At 41.4% G+C, this 21269-nt stretch overlaps 1 protein-coding gene across 3 annotated transcripts in view; it reads right to left on the reverse strand.

The window, feature by feature from the left end:
- rargb (retinoic acid receptor, gamma b) overlaps window positions 1–21269 on the reverse strand; it is a 49671-nt gene that overhangs the window by 12356 nt on the left and 16046 nt on the right. For 2 of the 3 annotated variants that reach the window (XM_084928230.1, XM_084928229.1), the window contains exon 2: window positions 12864–13225. In XM_084928230.1, the coding sequence (XP_084784356.1) occupies window positions 12864–13032 (169 nt within the window). In that variant the 5' untranslated portion in view covers window positions 13033–13225. Of the gene's footprint in view, window positions 1–4486; window positions 5114–12863; window positions 13226–21269 lie in introns of those variants that run through there. The other variant, XM_084928232.1, reaches the window with a different exon arrangement.

Consider the following 21269-nt stretch of genomic DNA (forward strand, 5'->3'; position numbering starts at 1 on the left):
GTTTGTCTTTGTCGCTACGGCGTGTGAGTGTGTGTGTGTGTGGGGAGGGTGCATTTACGGGGCAGGTTGTTAAATTCAAGTTTGTCCCTTTTGTCCCTCTCTTCCTTTTTTTTTTTTTAAATAACACCCAATAAACCAAGCTTTATATTTTCCCACCTCCCCTGCTTTTGGATCTCACTCCACAGTCGGCTTCCACCTTTGGGCACCTTAAATGCAAAACTGAGACCAGCACAGTTTCTCAAACACATTCTCTTTTTGCTAATCTCAGCACGCACACGCACATGCATGTGTGGTAGTTAAAACTGCATGACCCTATGGCAATGTGGTAAGATTTTGTATTCTTATAATATAAAATAGAAGATCTGAGTCTTATCTTAATCTGATTTGCTAAGTTTTAATGTCCTGAAAACGTTCTGCTGCTATACAAAGACCTAATGATGCGGTGACACCGTTCAACCTGATTTACTTCTGAATGTTACACCCACCAGTAAAACAAGTGATTTGCACTTGGTAGCGTGAATGTAAATAATGTAAAAGAATGTAAATGAAATGAAATACTGTAGGACATTAATAATTCTGAATCATTTAGGCACGGAGATAATGGGGTGAAAGCTGGAACGCCACGACTGGAGACAAGTTTGAGCATGACTCCACTGGACCTCACAAGAAGTTGGCCTCGAGCTGGAACAATCACTAATCAGAAGAACTGGATTCAAAGCTTTCGTTAAACTACAGCAAAAATAATAAGCCTTCCCCACATGAATCACACCTAACATTTGCCACGTCTGGAGGTTTCAAAATCAAAAGCAATTACACTAAATTTGCATGCAAACTGTTGCCTAATTACTCAAAGTAATCAGACTGGAGATATAATCTTATTAGGGCACTTACACGAGTGAAAGCAATGAAATAATCTGTCAGGATACATTGATTTTATTTCACCATAGAAAGCGATGGGAGAGGCAACTCTGTTAAAAGAAGGAAAGTTGGCATATTGTTTTACTAGCTGGGAAAGTAATCTGAACCTAACCCACTAGTAGCCACTACATTCTACACAAAAAATGTGTGGTCATATTAAAAAAAAAATCTGAAACACAATAGTATCGCCTAAAGCAGGAATGCCACACTCATTTTACATCATGGGTCACATACAAGCCCGATCTTAAGTGGGGATGAGTAACACTTTCTGTCATTAAACCAAATATTTAATATCTGAAATTCTATCTTAAAATGTCTTTTAAACCAAGAGAAAGCAATTTCAACTGCACATCTCAGTTGTTTTCTGCAATTTAGCAAATGTGTAAAATTACAGAAAACACTGCTCATACTGTCGCATATTTATCAAACAAGAAGTTTTGGTTGATTCATTTTTTTATAACTGAAAGTTTTATAGTAAACAGTGAAAATCAGGAACTTTTCTGTCATTAAACTCTTTATATTATAATTTGACTACTTTGGTGTAACATAAATGGCTCTTTAGCTGTAGCTTTAGCTGTAAAACAAAATACTAAAAACAGCTACAATTTAAAATAAAGTTTAAAGTCCTTTATTTATACCCTCCTTCATATTTTCCAAAGCTGTCCAGCCGCCTGGATTAGAGTTTTTGCCAGACCGATTGTGGCCCCTGGGCCATATGTTTGACACCCCCGACTTAAAGTAAGAACTGACAAATATTAAATAACAATCAGCTATATATAAACACAACACATGTAGCTGATGTAGTCAGGTTATTATTAAACTGCAGCACACGTTCATCACAATTAAAAGAATCCGTTTTCTTCCAGCGGATATACATATACACACATATACTGAACTTGTGTTTACACATCAGCTGCTCTGTTTCCTGCTAAAAGCAACAGTGGAGACAGAACACGGAGCTCCAGAGAAAAAGACTACTTCACACACACGACCAAACTGTATGAGAAACAAGTGACACTGCTGTGAGTACAGCCAACATAAATATCAAAGTCCTTCTACTCCAATAAAGACAACACACAGTAAAACCTTTTTTATCTCGTGATTTAAGCACAAATCTTGTCTGTCTATAACAGCATCTTCCAGCTGTATCATAGTTAGCTTTGCTTCTTCAGCGTGATGATACGATGGCCCGTTGTTAAAGCAGCTTTGAAGAGCCTGATCTCAAAGAGGAGAAGATGTCGAGCAAAAACGGGGATTACTACTGAATGAAGAGAAGACCGTTTCCCCTCAAGGCTCTAAACACCAGGACACAAAGGGCAGCAGTGGGTTTAATCCCAACATCTAACTTCATCCTGCCACTCCTCTCTCACCCCGCTTCGCTTTTAAGTCCCCATGCCCCTTACACACCACCTAATCTCTTAATTGGGCCTTTTATAATTGTAATTGAATCATTAAAAGCTCTTGGTTACACAACACGAGGCCCGTAAGCTGATCCGTGTATGGGCAAAAGAATAAACACACTTTACTGCTGGGAAGAACACGCAACTACTGGAAGAAAAAGGAGATCTTCAAAAGAGGAGGAAAAAACAAACAAATGTCACACCGCACAAGAGGCAGTGACAGAGAGAGCAGACAGACTCAGGCATGTCCCCGCTCCATTTAATGCCTCCTGACGTTGAAACAAAGGAAGGCAAAGAGGTGCTGAACTGCCTCGCAAAAAAACGCAGGAAAAGATGACCCCCCCTTACACACACACACACACACCAGAGAGAAGACAGAGAGGCCAAAATGCCCTCAGGAATTTAGCGCCATAATGTCCAACAGAACATGTTCACCCAAAGAAATGCTGAAAAAGAAAAAGCATTCACTTGTTCTCTTTCTAATCAGCTCTAAAGATATGCCATGCACCCGTTTATAGAAAAGTAGGAAAAAAAATATCAAAATCATGTCAGACTCACAATAGATCCAGAGATTTTGAAATGAGCCATGGCTTTGAAAAATAGTAAAATAAAACCCACACTCAGGTTCCTGAACCTATTTTTGCAACTGAGATGATACAAAATGTAAAATCTTGCAGAAAAAAACAAGAAATGCAAATGCAAAAAACAGCAAAACCAACAATTTATTAAATAATAAGCAAGTGAGCATAAATATGACACTTTATGAGATACATGCAATCACTTTCTCTGTGAATCAAAACATTAATCAGTCAAAGAAACTGTCAATCATTTCCTCTCGATTAATGAATCAATCAGTTAGTGATGCTGAAGTGAGCACTCTTCTAGTTCTTTCACACTGTTTTTACCAGACGATTTGGCTGATGCTAGTTAGAGCAGCCTGTATAACTTAAAAAAAAAGAAAGAAAAAGAAACTAAAAATACATTGTATGCAGTTAAATAACGATGATTAATGAACATTTGCGGACATTTGTCTTTCAGTGTGGCATCTGGCAAAGCTCCGCGGCGAGTTGAAACAGGCCCTGCTGTGGTGTTTGTCATCCTGACTGCTCATCCATCATCATTAGCGAGCACTGCGGGCTCGACAGGGTTTGATGCGCTGGTATCTAAATAATTACTGAAGATAAATAGGCTCAAGGTGCTCGGTGGGGACATCTCAAATCGCGTCAGAAAAGTTTCAGCTCGGCGACGCGCCCGACTGCACTTCAAGTCGAGCTCCCATAAACGTTTGTTTTTTTCCAAGTCACCCAGCCAAGTGTAATCTGAGAGTCTGAAAATGGGCTCCGTCAGTTACAAAAGGTGGCCTCGTTATTTTATGAGATAAAGCAAATTTTTTCCGCATTTGTATAACTGTGTAACTGTGTGGTGAGTGCATTGTACCTCAATGTGTGATGCAATTTTTGGTCAAACGTCAAAAGAATGTGGAGTTGAGAAACAGTGACTGATAGCATGTCAAGCCATCCAACATCTATCTTTTAATAACTGTGCTTCTCATTTCTGCAGAACGCTGCTAAAATTCACATTTTTCTTTAACTGCTCCTGCATCAGTGCTCGCTCAGATCAAATCTTTTTAAAAGTGAAAAAGCTCCCCTCTCTGATAAAATATGTCTCCCTACTTATCTTTATTTATCTTCTGTAAATGATCCGTTTCTAACTAACTGAGGCTCTGTGTTTGGGTTTGTTCGCCTGATTGCAACCATGTGATTTCGAGGCCCATTTGCCTTCGATCTGTCAGTGCAGCGTTCGGCTCAGACGTTGGCGCTTGTTGTTTTCTGGACACATCGGCGGGTTAAGTCCCTGCATTGTTTGAAAGAGCTGTCAATCATGTGAAGTCATTCATAAGGAAAACAAACACCCTGATGTATAAATACACTCCCCAACTCACTCGCTCACACTCACAAAGCACGCTAAGCACATAAACAAACACACTGCAGGGTGAGAATGGGTACACATAATCGAAAGGAATCTGACTCTTCCTGTGGAGAGAGCTCCGTGATAACAAAACCAGGGCTCTGATAAGAACACACACACACACACACACACACACACACACACACACACACACACAGCTGCTCTTTTTTACAGTCTGACGGACAGGACAGAGTACTCACACTGAACACTGCTTGTCCCAGCCCAGGCAAAAGGGTCCAGCCCGGAGAAGTAAGGGGTGGCCTTGCTGAGCATGCAGGAGCCTTGCCTGGACACATCGAAGAGGGGCCGAGGCGCCAGCCCCAGAGCCTCCATGCAGTCGAACATGTTTCTTTGCTATTGAGGAAATCTCAAAGTAACTTAATGCCCTGAGTGGTCCAGGTGTTCCCTGTCTGTCTGTCTATCTGTCTATCTGCCTGTCTTTGACCCTGCCACTGCCCCCCCTCCTCTGCCTGGCTGTCCTGTCTTTCCAAAGTCCTCTACATGGACAAACTCCCCTCTTTCTGTTTTAGTTTTTTCCCCCTCTTCACCTTATCACCGTTCTACAAGTCGAGCTGCTTCTACCCCCTCTGCTCCCAGATCACTTGCTCGCCTCCCCTGCTGTAACTGATCTCAGTTCCCCTCTTGCTGGCTCTCTGGGCCTCTCACACTCCGCTGCAGTCACGGCCAACTATCTGAGCGGCTCTCCCAGTACTGAGAAAAAAGGGGGGGTGTGGTTAAGGAAGAAGAAAGAGGAGGGACAAAACAACACGAGGAGGCGTGTACCTGCTTTCCCCAACCGGCCACACAACAGTCCCTCTCTCCTGGGCTCTTTTCTTCTTCAACTTTTCAAACTCACCTCTTTATAATTCATATGCAACGAATGAAAACAAACACTCCTCTCCTCCCCCTTCCCCCTCCTCCCCCCCATTCTCTCCCTACACTGCGCTAGCTCCTTTCTCCGCATTAACTTTGTTTTTGTTTCACCACAGCAGGGAAGAAATAGCCTCTCTCGCAAACATCTCGGTCAACTTTAGCAAAATAAAAAAAACTTTAAAAAACAAAAATCTTCTCCTACTTGGCAGAGTGTGAAGCACAGCGTTGTTGTTTGCTTGTTTTCACGGCGCTCTCAAACCCCACAGCAACACAGGGACGTGGCCCCAGACACACACTTAATGCCTGTAACATCCCTAAAATTAAAAACCTATTACAAAAGGTTGCTTTGGGAATATTTACTGTGATTTTTTTTAAATTCTGTTTTCTATAAATTTGTATAGAAAGAATGCAGCAGAAAAGAAACCTACTAAATCAAATGCCAATTTTTTTTTTAAGTTACACGGACATAACTGTGTAAATACATATGGAGGAACAAAAATAGAATCCAAGACATGAGTGAGTCATTATTAAAAGGAATTTCATATGTGCAGATGGTCTGCTGTGTACCGACGACCAGCAGTTGCAACTAATCACAATTAATTAAACACAAATAAACATTGTGTCACTTTTGCCAACAGCTGGTGCCAAATCACGTCATTCTTTCCAGAAAGCCTGTATACGAACTCACGATCAGCCGATCATGTGTAATTTATGGATTTATGAAATACTGCCTCACAGACAACAAAGAGAGACTTTTCACCCGAAAGTTTATGAATAATCCATCCATGGTCGGCAACCTGATGGGCTCTTTTTTTTTTGGTTCAAATGGTTCAATACATAAATAATTCACTTTTTTTGCTCCCCAACTTTCTCATGCTGCACAAAGTTTTGACCGCCTTTTTAAGGTTTCTCTTTCGCCACTAATTCGTTGCACGTGCAGCCGCAATTAAAATCTTCTGAGTTGATTCAAATGGATTCAGTCATCCTCCCTCCCCGAGCGTGCTGGATGCTTGAAGTGCGGCGAAGTGCGGCTCAGCTGCAGGAGAACCGCGCTGGCCCAAAGTCTAGATAGTTTGTATACGAGACACACTCACCCTCCTCCCTCCTCTCGCTCTCCTCCTCCCTTTCCTTCCCTCGTTCAAGAGGGATGAACTCTGGAAGAAACCCCCACTGGGGCTCTAACACCCCCCACACACACTTCATACACACACACACGCATGTGCACATGCAGGCGTACACGCCTGCACACTGACTTTCCAACAGCCTGTGGCTTTGAACACTTCATATTCCTCTCGCGTATTACAATTCTCTTCTTTCTTTGTTTTCCCCCTGCTTTTTTGTTTATTTTGCTCTCAACATCCTGAACCCATTCTTCCTCATTTTTTTTAACTTTATATAATATTTTGAAAACACCATACACAATCTCTGCCGATTTTAGCAGATTAACTTTTATATTCATCTCGCCCCTTACCCCTCTAGCCATCCCCTCGGTCTTGGCCAAGCTGTGCACACAAGCGCACACCCGCTCACTACGATGCACTGTGGGGAGCATAGCTGCACAAGCCCGCTGAACTCTCTCCACACCTTGAGACAATTACCCTCCCTGCCTTGCAGCACCCTGCCCCCTGTTGCTGCTTTGAGGAGAGAAGCACACAAATGAACGAGGGGGGGGGGGGATGCGAAAGAGGGAGGGAAAAAGAAGACGAAAAAGTTGTATCATTTTCCTTCTATTTTACCAAAACACGGGCTCACGCCTGCTCTTTAGGCTTGGCAAATTGCACCTCTTTGCCTTTGAAGCTTAAAACACAGGACTCCCCGCTCAGCTCTGTCCCTGCTCTTTTTCTCTCACTCACACACAACTTGTAAGAGGACCGAGTCGCATTACAGCTATTCACAATCAGGTTCTTCGGCTATTCATCCTGTCGTCATGTCTGACACAAACACACAGCGCCGAACAATGGCCCCTCTCTCTCTCTCTCTCTGTCTATTTCTCCACAGGCACCTCCTCCTGCTTGAACCACAGTTATTTGCACAAAGTCTCACTGCGGTCATCTGTAAGCGCACCAATACAGTCACAAATGTGAGGCAAGGAGCACAAGACTGCTGTTTGTGATATTCATGGGTGTTGGAATGTGCAGCCTACAGAGTGGCAGTGGAAATGTGTGTGTGTGTGTGTGTTCTGACACACAGACAATTATGTGTGTATGCGCTTAAACAGAGTGCTTGTGATGACAGACACAAAAGAAAAACACACAAGCCTCACTCTGAGCCATTAGGTTCAAATTACTAATATCACACACGTGCACACACACACACACACACACACACACACACACACACACACACACACACACACACACACACACACACACACACACATTCAAAACATTACAAAGAACAAGATGTTACTAGTAGAGAAATTACGAAGGTACATTGTGTTCACCACTTCCCTGCGAGACTTTCATAACCAATGTTGTCTCCAGAAAACAAAAAGAGGCGTCAATTGATATTCCACGTGAAATCCAGATACCGTGCAATGTATTTACAGAACTTCTAGGAAACAGGAAAGGCTCAGACAAAATCAGTCGCATGTGTGTTTTGCCAAATTTGCCCAGCTATTAGGGGAAGAAGAGAGAACTCAGAGCATGATTAAACACACAGCAGGGGTCTTTTGATGTGGATATCCGCTAATTTCAACTCCAGGGATGTTCCGAGTTTCATCTCATTAGGAAACAAAGTCCAGTTTTCCACTCACACTGATTAGGGCATGGATTGAATTAATTTGCAAATCCCGCTCAAACTTCCACAGAAATTTTTTTATAAACTTTTGATTCACTTACTACACTACCGGGAGATAAGTAATTTATTGTAGCCTCACTTGAGGGTAAAGAATGGGCTTATTGGCTGCATTGTTATTCTTCCTACTGAAACCCTTCTTGGCAGGCAGCCACAGTAAACTCTGTTTATATACGGGATACCTGCAGAGTTAAAGCAATTAGTTTTCAATTTATTCACTTGGCGGAGAAACGTGTCAACGCCTTTCCCAAATTATAATGATGATAACTGAATTCCTCCTGCAACACTGAGCACACGCTTGCTTTGTATACCAAACACAGACGAGGAATAACCATGATAACGCTGGACAAATATAATCAGTGGCCACTTTATTAGTTACACGTTGTTAGTAGTGGGGTAGGTCCCCCCCTTTTTTTAAGACTTGCCTTAATTCTTCATGGCACAGATTCAACAAGGTGCTGGAAACATTCCTCAGAGATAATGGTCCATGTAATAACATTTATTGGCTGCGGATCTATGATGTGAATCTCCCATTTCCCATTGTATTCTGTTGGATTGAGATCTGGCGACTGTGGAGGCTATTTGAGTACAGTGAACTCATATGTCATATTCAAGAAACCAGTTTGAGATGATCGGAGCTTTGTGACGTGGCACGTTATCCTTTTGGAAGCAGCCACCAGAAGATGGGAACTCTGTGGTTATAAAGGGACAAACGTGGTCAGCAAGAATACTCGTCTAGGCTGTGGAAGTGTGAACTGACCCAAAAGTATGACAAGAAAATACATGTTTTTCCGATCTTCTGCTGTCCAGTTTTGGTGAACCTCAGTTTTCTGTTTTTTGCTGACCCTTGTGTGGTCTTCTGCTTCTGTAGCCATTCTGCTTCAAGGTTTGACATGGTGTGCATTCAGACATGGTCTTCTGTATACCTTGGTTGTAACTAACACTTATTTAAGTTACTGTTGCCTTCCTATCAGCTCAAAGCAGTTACCATTCTCCTGTGACCGCTGACATCAACAAGGCCCTTTAACCCAGCAAACTGCTACTCACTGGATATTTTTTTCTTTTTTAGACCATTCTCTGTAAACCCCAGAGATGCTCATGTGGGAAAATTCCAGTACTTCAGCAGTTTCTGAAACACTCAGACCAGCCAGTCTGGCACTAACAACCACGGCACGGCTAAATGAATTGAGTTGCCGTCATGTGTTTGGCTGATTAGATATTTGCATTAATGAGCAACTAAAAACACGTATCTAACAAAATGACCATTAAGTGTAAGTATGTGACTTCTAGTGGCTCATCTTAATATTTGTGGTCAGCACACTGAACATAGAATTTAAGGCATAGATAACGTGAAGCACAAACAAACCTGAAATTTCCCACCAAAGCGGGGTGTCAGTGAAACTCTGTGAAGCACAAAAGTTTACAGAATGGATTTGTATTTTTTGTGTCCTTCTAAAACTGACTTAAATGATGAAACTCACGCACTTTACAGTGTTTGTTCCTCTGCATTTTATCTTTTGTGGAAACGTTAAATTTACATTTCGACACTGTTTTGCCCGTGGCCCCAAGACACCGATTTTTTGGTAATACAATACAGAGAGGAGACGATACCAGAGTGAGAGCTTCACAATGCGTGCGTGGACAATCCTCTGAAATAAGCAAGACTTGGAGCGAACTCAAGCACAACTCTTTTTGCTGCCTTTAAAATAAATGTTGCGTACCAAGAATTTCCTCGACATGGCCAACAGCATTTCTGACTTTTGAGAGAATAGAGAGTCAAACTTGAGGCCATTAGCTTATCAGCTGAGTTCTTCTTCTTCTCGTGCTTTTATAAAAATATAAAGTCTGCTCCACAAAAACCCAAATGATGTGCACACGGTTAGGAAAAGGGGAGTAGGTGGTGACTGAACAGGTGATCTCTTTATTTTCCTCACCTCCTTTGAATTATACTACTTCCTAAGTTTTGCCTCAAATTGAATCATGACTGCGCTGATGATGCTCTGCTCTGTAAATACATGTTTTATATCTCGGGGTTGAATGAAACACAAACACCAGTAATTCTTGAATCTTTGGTTCTGACCCACAACCTACAGTACATTTCTAGGACTCTGCCATCTATTAATAAGAGAAAACAGCAGAGACAAAAGCAGATTTTCTGACTAAAATGATTCTGTGTTACTTTGTTGCGCCATTACTAAACATTTTGATTCAATACTTTTGGACACTGTGTGTCAAAACAAATCAAAGTTACAGTTATAGCAAATATAGGCTTAAAGAGCACAAGCTCTTACTAAACATTTTGATTCAATACTTTTGGACACTGTGTGTCAAAACAAATCAAAAGTTACAGTTATAGCAAATATAGGCTTAAAGAGCACAAGCTCTGCTTTAATTTGAGGGGTTGGACAACAATATCACTATACCAGTTGCAGATTAATTACAGCCATTTTTTAAAATTCAGTATTTTCAAGTACTGACATGTACAGTACTGCGAAAAAGTCACGTGTCATTCATTTCTTCACATTTTGCTTCCACGGAGCCAGACTCTTTTGTCATTTTTAAGTGATCTTGAGGAATAGCTCTCCAGGCTTTCTCAAGGTGTTTTAAAGTTTTTCCGTGGACATTTGCTGCTAATTCTTTCTCCAGATCTTGTAACTGAACATTTCAGAGGAATTTTTATTGTCTGCTTGTTAAGACACTTAACACAGGCCAATGATGTATTCAAGCATTGAAAAGGCACATAACTTAAACGTATAAAGCAGAAACTTAGAAGCAATTTTAAACTGTATCTTAAGGCACTTTGATACTAGCAGCCTGTCACAAAAACACATCATTTATTGACATTTCCTTAGTTGAAACCGTGAAAATGCCAGCAATAACACACACCTTGGGAAATTTGGCATATTGCAATGCGGTGTCTCCTTAAAAATGGATAAACCTACCTAAAGAAAATGAACAGAATCTGAAACTCATGTCCTTAAGAAATAGAAAAAAATCCAGCAAAGACCTTTCACAGGATCTGAGAGATGCACGTGACCTTTCAGCTGATCCATCTTCTGTTCACTGAAGCCTCATCAGAGATGGTCTCAGTGGAAGGACGGCTTTCAAGAAGACATTTCATTAAGGAAAGGAATGTCCTTCAAAAAGCCTGGAGAACTATTCCAGAAGGTTTCTTAAAGAAACCACATGAAAGCTTGACTAAGAGCATTCATGTTGAAGAATAAAGGTGGTCATACCAAATATTGACTTTGAACCCTGTCAGAACTGTGCAAACTGTTTTTCCTTATATATCCTTATATCCCTTTCACATTTTCCAAGCAAAATATAAAGAGATGAGGGATAAGTCAAGATTTTTGCACAACACTGTATTTCAACAATGTAATATTATATATCATAATATTAATCTTCACTTTGCACACAGAGGCTGAAGTAGTAAAATATATAGAAGTTAAAATGACCACAGATATGTGCACGTAACTCTAATCTTAAGGAATAACATATAGAGTCCTGATAATGCCACATAACTGTAATCCTAGATTTTATTCAGGATCTTTCTCACACCTTTTCTTCTCTGTCTTTTCTACACTAGCAAACAAATTTGAAATACCAATATATCAAAAATGATTCGACTGATTTACATACAGTATGCATACCTGGCAGTCTGTCTGAGCTTCATGCGACGCTAATCATCTATCTGGAATATTTCATGCTGTCCCTTAAATCTTTCTGTCTCTGTCTGTGTATCTGTTACAGTCCCAGAGGCGACATCTCAAAGATGTAATCACAGCCTGAGTGCCATTAGCCTGAAGATCTCCCTCTTGTAGAGAGAGGCTCCAGAAAATGACTAAAGATCAGCAGATAACTGCAGCTCAGTGAACACATCATCTGTGCACACACTGACACAAACTCACACTGATTGACAAGTGTGCTCAGCAGGGTTTTATAAACCTGATGTCAGCCTGACAGGGCATTTGAGACTGTAACTATAAATGCTTTCCAGTGTTGAAAAAGAGGGATAGAGCAGCGTGCTCTGCAGACAATTAGAGATTAAACTAAGGTAAGACATTTTTTTTGTGTGTATTGTAAAGGTTAGCTTTCTAATCAACAAAAACACAGATTTAGTATTTGTGGCTTGTTAATGTGTGACTAATAACAAAAGTGGATATAACAAAAGTCCTTTTCAACAAAAAGTATGTTGCAGAAGAAGCTGATTAAGTGCTTTTCATCCTTTAAATCAACGGTTAGCATCTGTCTTTGTTCAAACCTTACATTTCAACGATTCGAGCCACTTTCTGTGTCATCGAGTCACAGTGAAGTGCAATAGCACCCCCTGTGACTCAAAAAGTGAACTTTTTCTTGATCTAGCACCGCTTACTCTGGGATCAAATAAGAAACTCTTTTCCCTTTTTCCAGCCCGCCCTCATCTGCCTGGTTTACCACATGGAAAAATGTTTTTTTTAAAAAAACAAAACAAGAAAAAACCCTCTTCTCTTCTCTTCGCTTCAGCAGTGCATGATCTAAAGCCTAATTATAACCCCAAATTGGCCCTAAAGACTTTTTTCCAAAACTGTGGAGTCTCTACTGTCTTACACCGAAAAGCAGTGGTCAGGAGACAGACATTGGACACACTGTCTTGTCATGTGTAGGGGTGTGAGATTCTGATTTCTTGCCTCCAGACTGAACTTTACACTAGTTTAAACCGTTGTTATTATGTGACACTGTGGCATTTTTAAGATATGATGTGGTGCTTTAAGGATAAGTGAAGTAACCAGTTACATCACGGTTCTCATACAAACAATTTTAAAAAATGCTTAAAGAAACATAATGGACACATGAACTGCTTCAAACTGACAATAATACACATCTTCAGAGCAACATATAACAATTATAGTAAACTTTAATACTTACACAATGCAGCCATCTCTTTGGGGAGGTCTGCGCCAAAACGGCCAAAAAGGTGACTACTGGCCAGCAGGTCAAAGGGGGAGTGGCTCCGCATGGAGTTAAAGGTGAAGGGGTACATGGCACGAGGGTAACCCGTCATGTGACGCACTTGGTGCTCTCTGTTGGCCGCCATCGTGACAAGTACAGTCGTGGTTTAGATGACTTTTCTCAGAATTTCTTGCCGTTTCTTCTTCCTCGTCAGGAGCCTCTGCTGAGCTTGAAACAGACTAGTGCCATTCAGCCCCTCAAAGCTGCGGGCCTGTCTGCAGTCACAGAGAGGTAACAGGGATGAAAGCAAGCAACCAAAACCTGGCCGGGTCCAGACTCTGTAGAGAAGGAGAGAAGAGAAGAAAGAATGGCTAAATATGCCTATTACCTTTAAACTCACCTAAAGTTTTAACAATCCCATCAATTCATTCAAAAATCTTTAACTTTGAGCACAAACCTGAGATACCTAAAAAAGCAAACTCTAACCACGAAGCCGAATTAGAGAAAGACGTAGAAAAGGAAACAGAAGTGTCGAAGAAGCAGTTGCGAGAGCTGAAGCAGAGGGGAGTACAAAACTTTCATCCTTGTTTTTGTCTGTCTTCCAAGTAGTGCAATAATTTTAGGCAATGCCATATGATTTAAATCAGCAGAACTGTACTATAAAGGGTCTCTCTGTTTCCCCTGCCAGCCTGACTCCTGCCAGCCTGCCCGAGAGCGGCCAGCTACAACATGGGTAAAGTTAACCCTTTACAGGAACACACACACACACACACACATGCACACACATAATAACTCATTCACATTTTAACGGAAAAAAAGCAAAAGAAAGTCACTTTTCCTCCACTGCCTTCAAAGTGCTCAATGAGTGCTACTTTTCTCACTTTTAACCATCTCTCAGGATTAACACTGTGGCCCATCCAAAAAGTTAAATTAGGGCAGCCCTCATATCATCTTACTCTATGACTCCCATCCCCTTCACTGATTTCATGAGTGGGTGGAGCTTAAGTCTTTGTGGTTGGGCTGTGGTAAATACAGCTCGGCCAAAGAATGTCTTGTTGTTTTGGGCCTGCTTCAGCATGGGAATCCAACACCCGGGGTGGGTGAGAGGCACAGTGAGAGAATTATGAATTTACAAATGTCCTATACTGAACTACAACTGTATGACTAACGCTCTGATTCAGCAGATACGCATACTTAGTTCTAAGTAACAACAAAAAACAAAGAGGAGGTATCAGCGCTTCGTCTTCAAAAGCAAGTCATGTCTTGATCGATCTATCTGTCTGTATGTCTACAGAGAGAAAGGTGTGATCAAAAGGTTGGTCAGCTAGTGCGCTGTCATCACTAACGATGTTACTTCATGTTAAATTTGGATCAGTTTGAAAGAACGAAAATTGCAGAGTTGCGCGGTGTAAGTGGTCAAGGGAACTTCTCGGGAGCAAGCTAAACATAGCAGCTGCCATGGAAGCTGTGCGGCACACATCACATGTATGCTTTAATCGTTCACAGTACAAAATCCAAGGAACTCTTAAAGATGTGGAAAGTCATATATGACTGGTCAAACCAAGTAACTGAGCTAGAAGGCTTCTCTGCCAGAGGTGGCCAGAAAACTAACGGCCTTCAGACGGCCTCTGCAGAGAAGCTGCTGGAGGGACGACCTTTTCAATTGTGCTCCATCAATCATGTCTTTATGGCAGAGAGAAGCCAGCTTGGTATTTGCTAAACAGCATTTATGAGAAAAAAAGAAAAGAAAGCGTGATGAGTGAACACTGACCTCTCTAAACACTATCTGTGTGGTCCTCACCTGGCTCATAGGTGTCAAACATCTGGCCAGTGGACCAAAACTAGGTCTAATGATGCCCATTTGAAAGTTTGCAAAGTGTTTTTTTAGACTTTTTTGCTGTCTATATATATATATATATATATATATACTAAGAATAATGCAACACCTATAGGCCCAGGTGCCATGATGACACAATTCTTTGGTGTTATAATAGAAGTATTTTTTAGTAGTGTCCAGTAGTTGGACAGAAGATGGGAAAGGGGAGCGATTCTTTCCTGCTCAAGTCATCTACTGATCAAAGTGGACTGTGCGTGGTCCACCGGTGACCCCTGCCTTTTACAGGGAAGCATGGTGGTTGTAGCATCATGCTATGAGAGGGTTATTTTCAGCAGCAGGGACATACAGAAAGACACTTGAAGAAAACCCGGTTCCAGAGTGAGACTAGGAAACAGCTCACCTTTCAGTTCAATTTCGACCCAAAGTACACAACCTCAACAACCCTGGAGTCACTTAGAGGTTGGCTGATAGTGTTTGAGTGTCCTTTAGCAGCAGCCCGGCCAAAGCACTCACTGATGCTTCCCAACCAATCTGATGGTGCCTCAGAGGATCTGGAAGGGGGAACGGAACAAACTGCCCAAATTTAGGTGCGCATAGCTTGCAGAAACCAAAAACACTCAAAAGTTGCATCCGCTGCCAAAGGGGCCTCTACAAAGTACTGAATAAAGAGGTACTAAATACTTTTGTAAAAGAAATGTGAAAGGTATTAAAAATATGGTTTAACTTTGTTATTACTGATTATAGATTCACGGGAAGTGGTGGTATGAACGATTTATCTGACAACTTTAAAAAGGGAAACACAGCGTAGTGCTACTGATTTTAATTCATGTTACCACTAAAGTGCTTCTCACTGTCACTGACAGTAATAGGGTGGACCAACTATTCAACTAATCTACAGTGTGCGATTACTAGAGGAAAAAGTCTTTTACGTCCACTTTCTCCCACAAATGCACACATACAGTAGACGTTACACGTACACACAAAGCCACAAAGTCAGCGCAGTGAGCGTTGTTTTAAAAGTCATATTTCCAGTATTGACATATTTTCTGTAACTGCTTGGCTCTGCTGTGGTTTTTTCTTCACTGTGAGGACCAGTCAGGGAGAGTCCCTGCAACTGTTTTTCACAAAGCCGTTTCGTGTTTGACGATTAAAGACTGTCAAACACAGGTCGGACAAAGTGTGCAGGATTACACGCGCGGTGTGGAATGGCCACGTTTTGTAAAACTTATGCATACACATGTCTCTCTGAAAGCAGGACACGGCGAGACAGTCAAGAACGGACACGCAGGCTGCCGCGGCGAGCGCGCACAGATGTTCTTTGACTTTAATCATGTTCATGGGCAAGTAATCAGTGGAAAACACACAATGTTCACACATGCCGAAGCGCCATTGAAAGCGGCAATTGACCTTGAAGAACGAAGTAGTAAATATAGGACAGAGAATCCTATCGCAGATGCAGCAACTTCGAGTTGACTCTTTAACCAATCAATTTCAAAGGCTGAAATCAGTACTATGAAAGCCAGATGTATAAAAGGATTGGGGTGAAGAAGAAAAAATCAAGTGTCGAAAGCTGAGGAAAAAGATGGAAAAAAGAGGGAAACAAAGGAAAAGAGGGAAAGAGAGAGAGTTGGGGGGGGGGGGGGGTATGAGGGAGTTTCAAGCATCTGGCAGGCCATGTGTAAAAAGTGAGCAGAGTCCTGTTAATTAGAGCCATACTGCAAACGGCATTAATAACAGAATGAGCAGACTGTGGTACGGCAGTATGGGAGGGGAAGGGGGATGGGGGGGAGAGGAGGAAAAGTGGGCAGAGCAGTTGCAGAAAACATACATAAAAATAAAGAAACTACTTTATTTCCACTAATAAACTATGAAATAATGAGTGCCCAAGCCAAGGACTGGTTTCTTTCTCTCTAATGAGCGACACCCCCGCCCCCTCATTCTGCCTCCGGGGGGAATACACCTTCGGTAGACCAACAAAAGTGGCGCTGTGTCTCCGGGCCTCCTGGCCTAAACGCTGCTTTTATGAGACCTGGCTGGGTCAGGTCAAACTGGGTCATCATCACACACACTCACACACGTACACACACTCACACATGTACACACACTCACACACGTACACACACTCACACATAAAACTGATGCTCTTTTTTTTCTCCCAGATTTTTGAGGATGAAAAAACAGACTTGCTGCAAAGAAAAAAAGGATGGGGGTTTCCAGCAGTGTTATTAGCTTGTTTTCTCTTAACTTCCATCAAACCACACGTACTGGAGCCACATCATTGTCTTTGATGCAGTGTTGCAACACTTTTGTTCAGCTGTAAACAGACGAAAGTCAAAAAACAACTTTCTGAATAGCATGTTTTAAGCTCTTATTAGGAGCATTATCTGGATTCAGTTATCCTGGGTGTAAGTGTTACTGAACTTTATGGGTTTTTCCAACCCAATTCGGCTTGAGGTTATAGTTATGAAACCACACACACACACACAAACGCATGCACACACACACAGACTAGCATTTCAGGAGTTGGCCTCACCAAATCTAACATGTAAGCATCATGCTATTAATGTCTCCCTTTCCCAGGATTAACTAACCACATGCAACACTTACGCAAGCCATGCGTAGGCATGGTACTACAAATGGTTGGAGGACTTTGCCAACAAAACTTCCAGTCATCTGTGAAAGGGGACCCTGTCAATACTTGTGCTCTTTTCAGTTGGCAGCATTTGAAAATTTTTATATTGAACAAGAGTTTACAAACCACCCCCAGGTTGTTTTATAGAGATCTGTGTTCCTGCAAAAATGCCTGAACAAAAGGGCAAGTGCAATATTTTCTTTGGTTTGGAAGCCACAAAACCCCATATAACAGCCACCATTTAATTAAAAGGCAAGTGGGTTCAAACTGCACCCACACTGTGTTTTAAACTACTTTTTCTATTATCCTACGTTTCTAACCAGCCTAGCCTCTGTTTTAAAGTCTCCTGAAGAAAAAAAAGAAACAAAATCAAAGTAAACAAAGCTTAATAGCAGCACTAGTGAATGGCTGTATTCAAATCTAAAAACTGAATAACTGCAGTTTTGTGGCTCAGGAGGTAGAGCAGGTCATCCACTAATTGGAAGATTGGTGGTTCAGTTCCTGGATCCTTGAGCAAGATACTGAACCTCGAGTTGCTCATTCACACTCGTGCATGTTAGACAGAAAGCATGTATGAATGTGTGTGTGTGAATGGGTCAATGATACATGTTGCATAAAGTGAGCAGAAAGGTGCTATATAAGAACACAGAGATACAACAGAAAGCTGTCCACACACTGACTAAACAGTCCCATTTGTCCACAAAAAAAACCACAAGGGTCATTATTTTAAGAGTTCATTTAGGCAGACAGTTTTGATAAGTTGTTTTGACAGGTGACAAATGGCCAATATACAGAATCATGCTGACAAAGGGGCATGTTTTTACAATTATCCACCTTAGCACGGAAATAAGCTCGGCTTCCACCATTGCTTTAAAAGAAAATGATTCCTTTGCCAAATTACCAAATGATTTCTTTTTCTCTGTGGCAAGGCGTTTTGTAAAACTGTAAAAACACATTATGCAGGGTGGAGTCGGACTAACACTGCAGTAGCAGCCTCAGGAAATAGCCTTGGTCTGGTGACTGATCATCAGTCTTTGGCGTATTGACAATTTGGTCACAACTTCAATAAAAGCTCTGTTGGCGCGGAGATAATGTGCCTTAACGTTTTCAGTCAGACAGATAAATTAAGACTTTTGTGTCCGAGAAAAGAGTGGTAGCAGAAAACGTTTCTAGCCTAACTCCTCTCTGAATCCTCACTCAACATTTACTACATCCTCTCCTCTGGCCACAATGGGGACTGGAGGTCTGGTCCCAGCAGAAAGCCACTTGCCACAGAAATGAAAAAGCACTCACACTAAGAAAGAAAACTAGCATCACTCAGAATCCAAAACTTCTGCTGTGTGCTATTGTGAAACAATACATCAGCATCACACCAGACAAATAAGCTCCACACAAACCTATGTGCGAAAGCTCAGTGTATCATGCACACATGTAACATTTCTAACATGATTTTAAAGTAGGTCAATTACATAAAAGAAAAGAAACTGAAAAAACATCGTTGCCCACATTTATGCTTGTGTGTGCGTTAGTTCCTGTGGTCCTGTTCATATGTGGCGACGGAAAAAAATAAAATGCTGGGACTTTTTTCCCTCCAGGTTCCCGGCTCTTTTTTGTGGCGAACATATTTGTCCCTCAGGTTTTTCCACTTCGTATATTCCCTCACATCCATTTCAGTAGTTTCAGCTATCTCCCTCCAGGAATCTGCTGACATTTGTGAGCCCTTATATTTAGACTGTGATTATTATTTTTTATACTGAGATGATGATTTTTATTCTCTCTGATGATGAATGATGTCGTATCTCTATAATGAATTAAAAAATGGAGTTCCCAAAAACCTCATATATCAATATGATAGACCAGGCGTTAAGGAGCTAAGGTCACGCGTTTACATGACCGCCAATTGACTCTAAATCCAAGCACAGCTTAGAGTTTGATCCTTTGATTCTTAAATCTCAAAGCCTTACTGCTCTTAGAATATCACCGCATTTAGGGTGAGCTGGGTTTCTCCTTGTAAGGATGATCTGGAATACGTTTAGGCAGTTTTTTGTGTGCCAGTGATGCAGTGTGGAAAGAGTGATCACAGAGAGGTTGTTTCCAGTCTCTGTGTACTGTTTTGTTGAACGTTGCTCTTCATGCTTTTAACTACATGAGGTAAACACTGCATTTGTATCTGTGGCAAAACCATCACAGAGCTCTTGTGCCGGGGGGGAAATTTGATATTGTCTGAGGTTTGAAAAATTCAGGGAACTTTGCATACATGGAAGTTTACTGAATTAAGGAATATATGACCAGTTTTACAAGGTAAATATTAAGATTTTGTACTAACAGGCTCGGTCATGTAAACGCGTGTTGCTGTCTGTGTGGAGCACAGAGGTGACACAGAGCTCATGGTTGGAGGAGATCCAACTACTACAAACTGGAGCCGCACACAATGAATGCTCTGCTCCACATCACCGATGCCCCTATTGTATTTGATCAAGTGGTGAATAAGCGCTCAGTGTTGGCACATTTGATGCATTACACAACAGCGTTTTCTGTTTATTGATTATGCAAAGTGTGAGAATGTTTCAAGCGTTTACAAAACATAGTTTATCTGATATTAAACGCATAAACGTTGGAATTTCTGAGTCCCTGGCTGGAATTTTAAACTGAAATGCTCCTTCAAGTCAGAATTCCAACGGAAAAACCCCGTCGACCTCGGCTAAACAATCCAAGATGGCGGCAGCACACGTGAACAGCATCGCGGTGCATTGCTAGTGACGCATGGATGGCTATACTTTGCTAAGCAGCAAAGCAAATCCTGTTTTCCTCGCTTTTACGACTACTGGAACGCGCTCCGCTCCGACATCGAGGCCAACGAAACGCTCTGGTCTGTTGGGCTGAGAAAGAGGTCACTCGAACTCAAAACGGCCCTTTCTTCACTTCAATTTTTTTTTTTGTTTTGGTTTCATTAAGTTCAAAAGATGTTCTCACTCTACCCAACCATTTAGTCATTATTTTTTTCAAAGCATCAAGTGTAGTTCAATCCAGGGCGATGTGCGTCAGCTGGAAAATAGGCAGGTATTCAAGGGTAAAGTGCTACAGGCTTATTCTTCTGTAGTTCTTTTGTGGCTCTGAGCTTTGCTTATCTGCATCTGTCCCCCTCTCTCTTTCTGTAATCTACTCGCCATTGTCACTGTAAGATCAAGCAAACAGTATTCTATGTATTCAGCTTCTTTTGGCGTGCAGACTAAAAATGTGCTTACAGGCTAGAGAGGAATTTCTAATGGAAACAAATGCAGAGAAAAAAAATAATCAGGTTTTGTTGAAAGTGAACCATAGATACAGATGTATCTATGGAGACAGTAAGGAAATAAAGAGCCCAAACTCTGCTGAGTGTGAGCGGACACAAAGGTTGAAAAGTCCCCCGAAAAACAGCCAAATGCAAGGAAAAACATGACTTCAGCGGGGACAATTAGCTGTAAACCATAAACCACAAACTAATCTGGCTTAGTGAGTGCAGTCAGTCAGACATGAGCTATGCTGGACGGGGTGAGTAGGAAATGCATACACTGACACACAAACACCATTACAGAGGAGAAAAAACAGGCACCATCACCCATAAACAGCGTAATTAGATTTTCCAACAAATGACCGTACTATATTTTATGTCAAACTGACATATAAAAATGTCTTTTGAGGAGTACAAATACTGCTTTGCCATAAACCATCAGTGTCTGACAGCCATCTTATAATCTGGCTGTGGGGAACACATATTTTCAATTTATGCACGCAATTATGTCGTTCGCTTCGTCGACACTGTACACTCGAATGTAAATATTAGGTATCAAGAAACTATTTGATAGCTATTTTTCAAGTATTGTTACTGATAAATATCCTTCCGAATCTTTGCAACACATCCATCTTATTACAG

Source organism: Perissodus microlepis, chromosome 5, assembly GCF_051167445.1.
Source record: "Perissodus microlepis isolate ML-2025 ecotype Zambia chromosome 5, ASM5116744v1, whole genome shotgun sequence".
NCBI lineage: Eukaryota > Metazoa > Chordata > Actinopteri > Cichliformes > Cichlidae > Perissodus > Perissodus microlepis.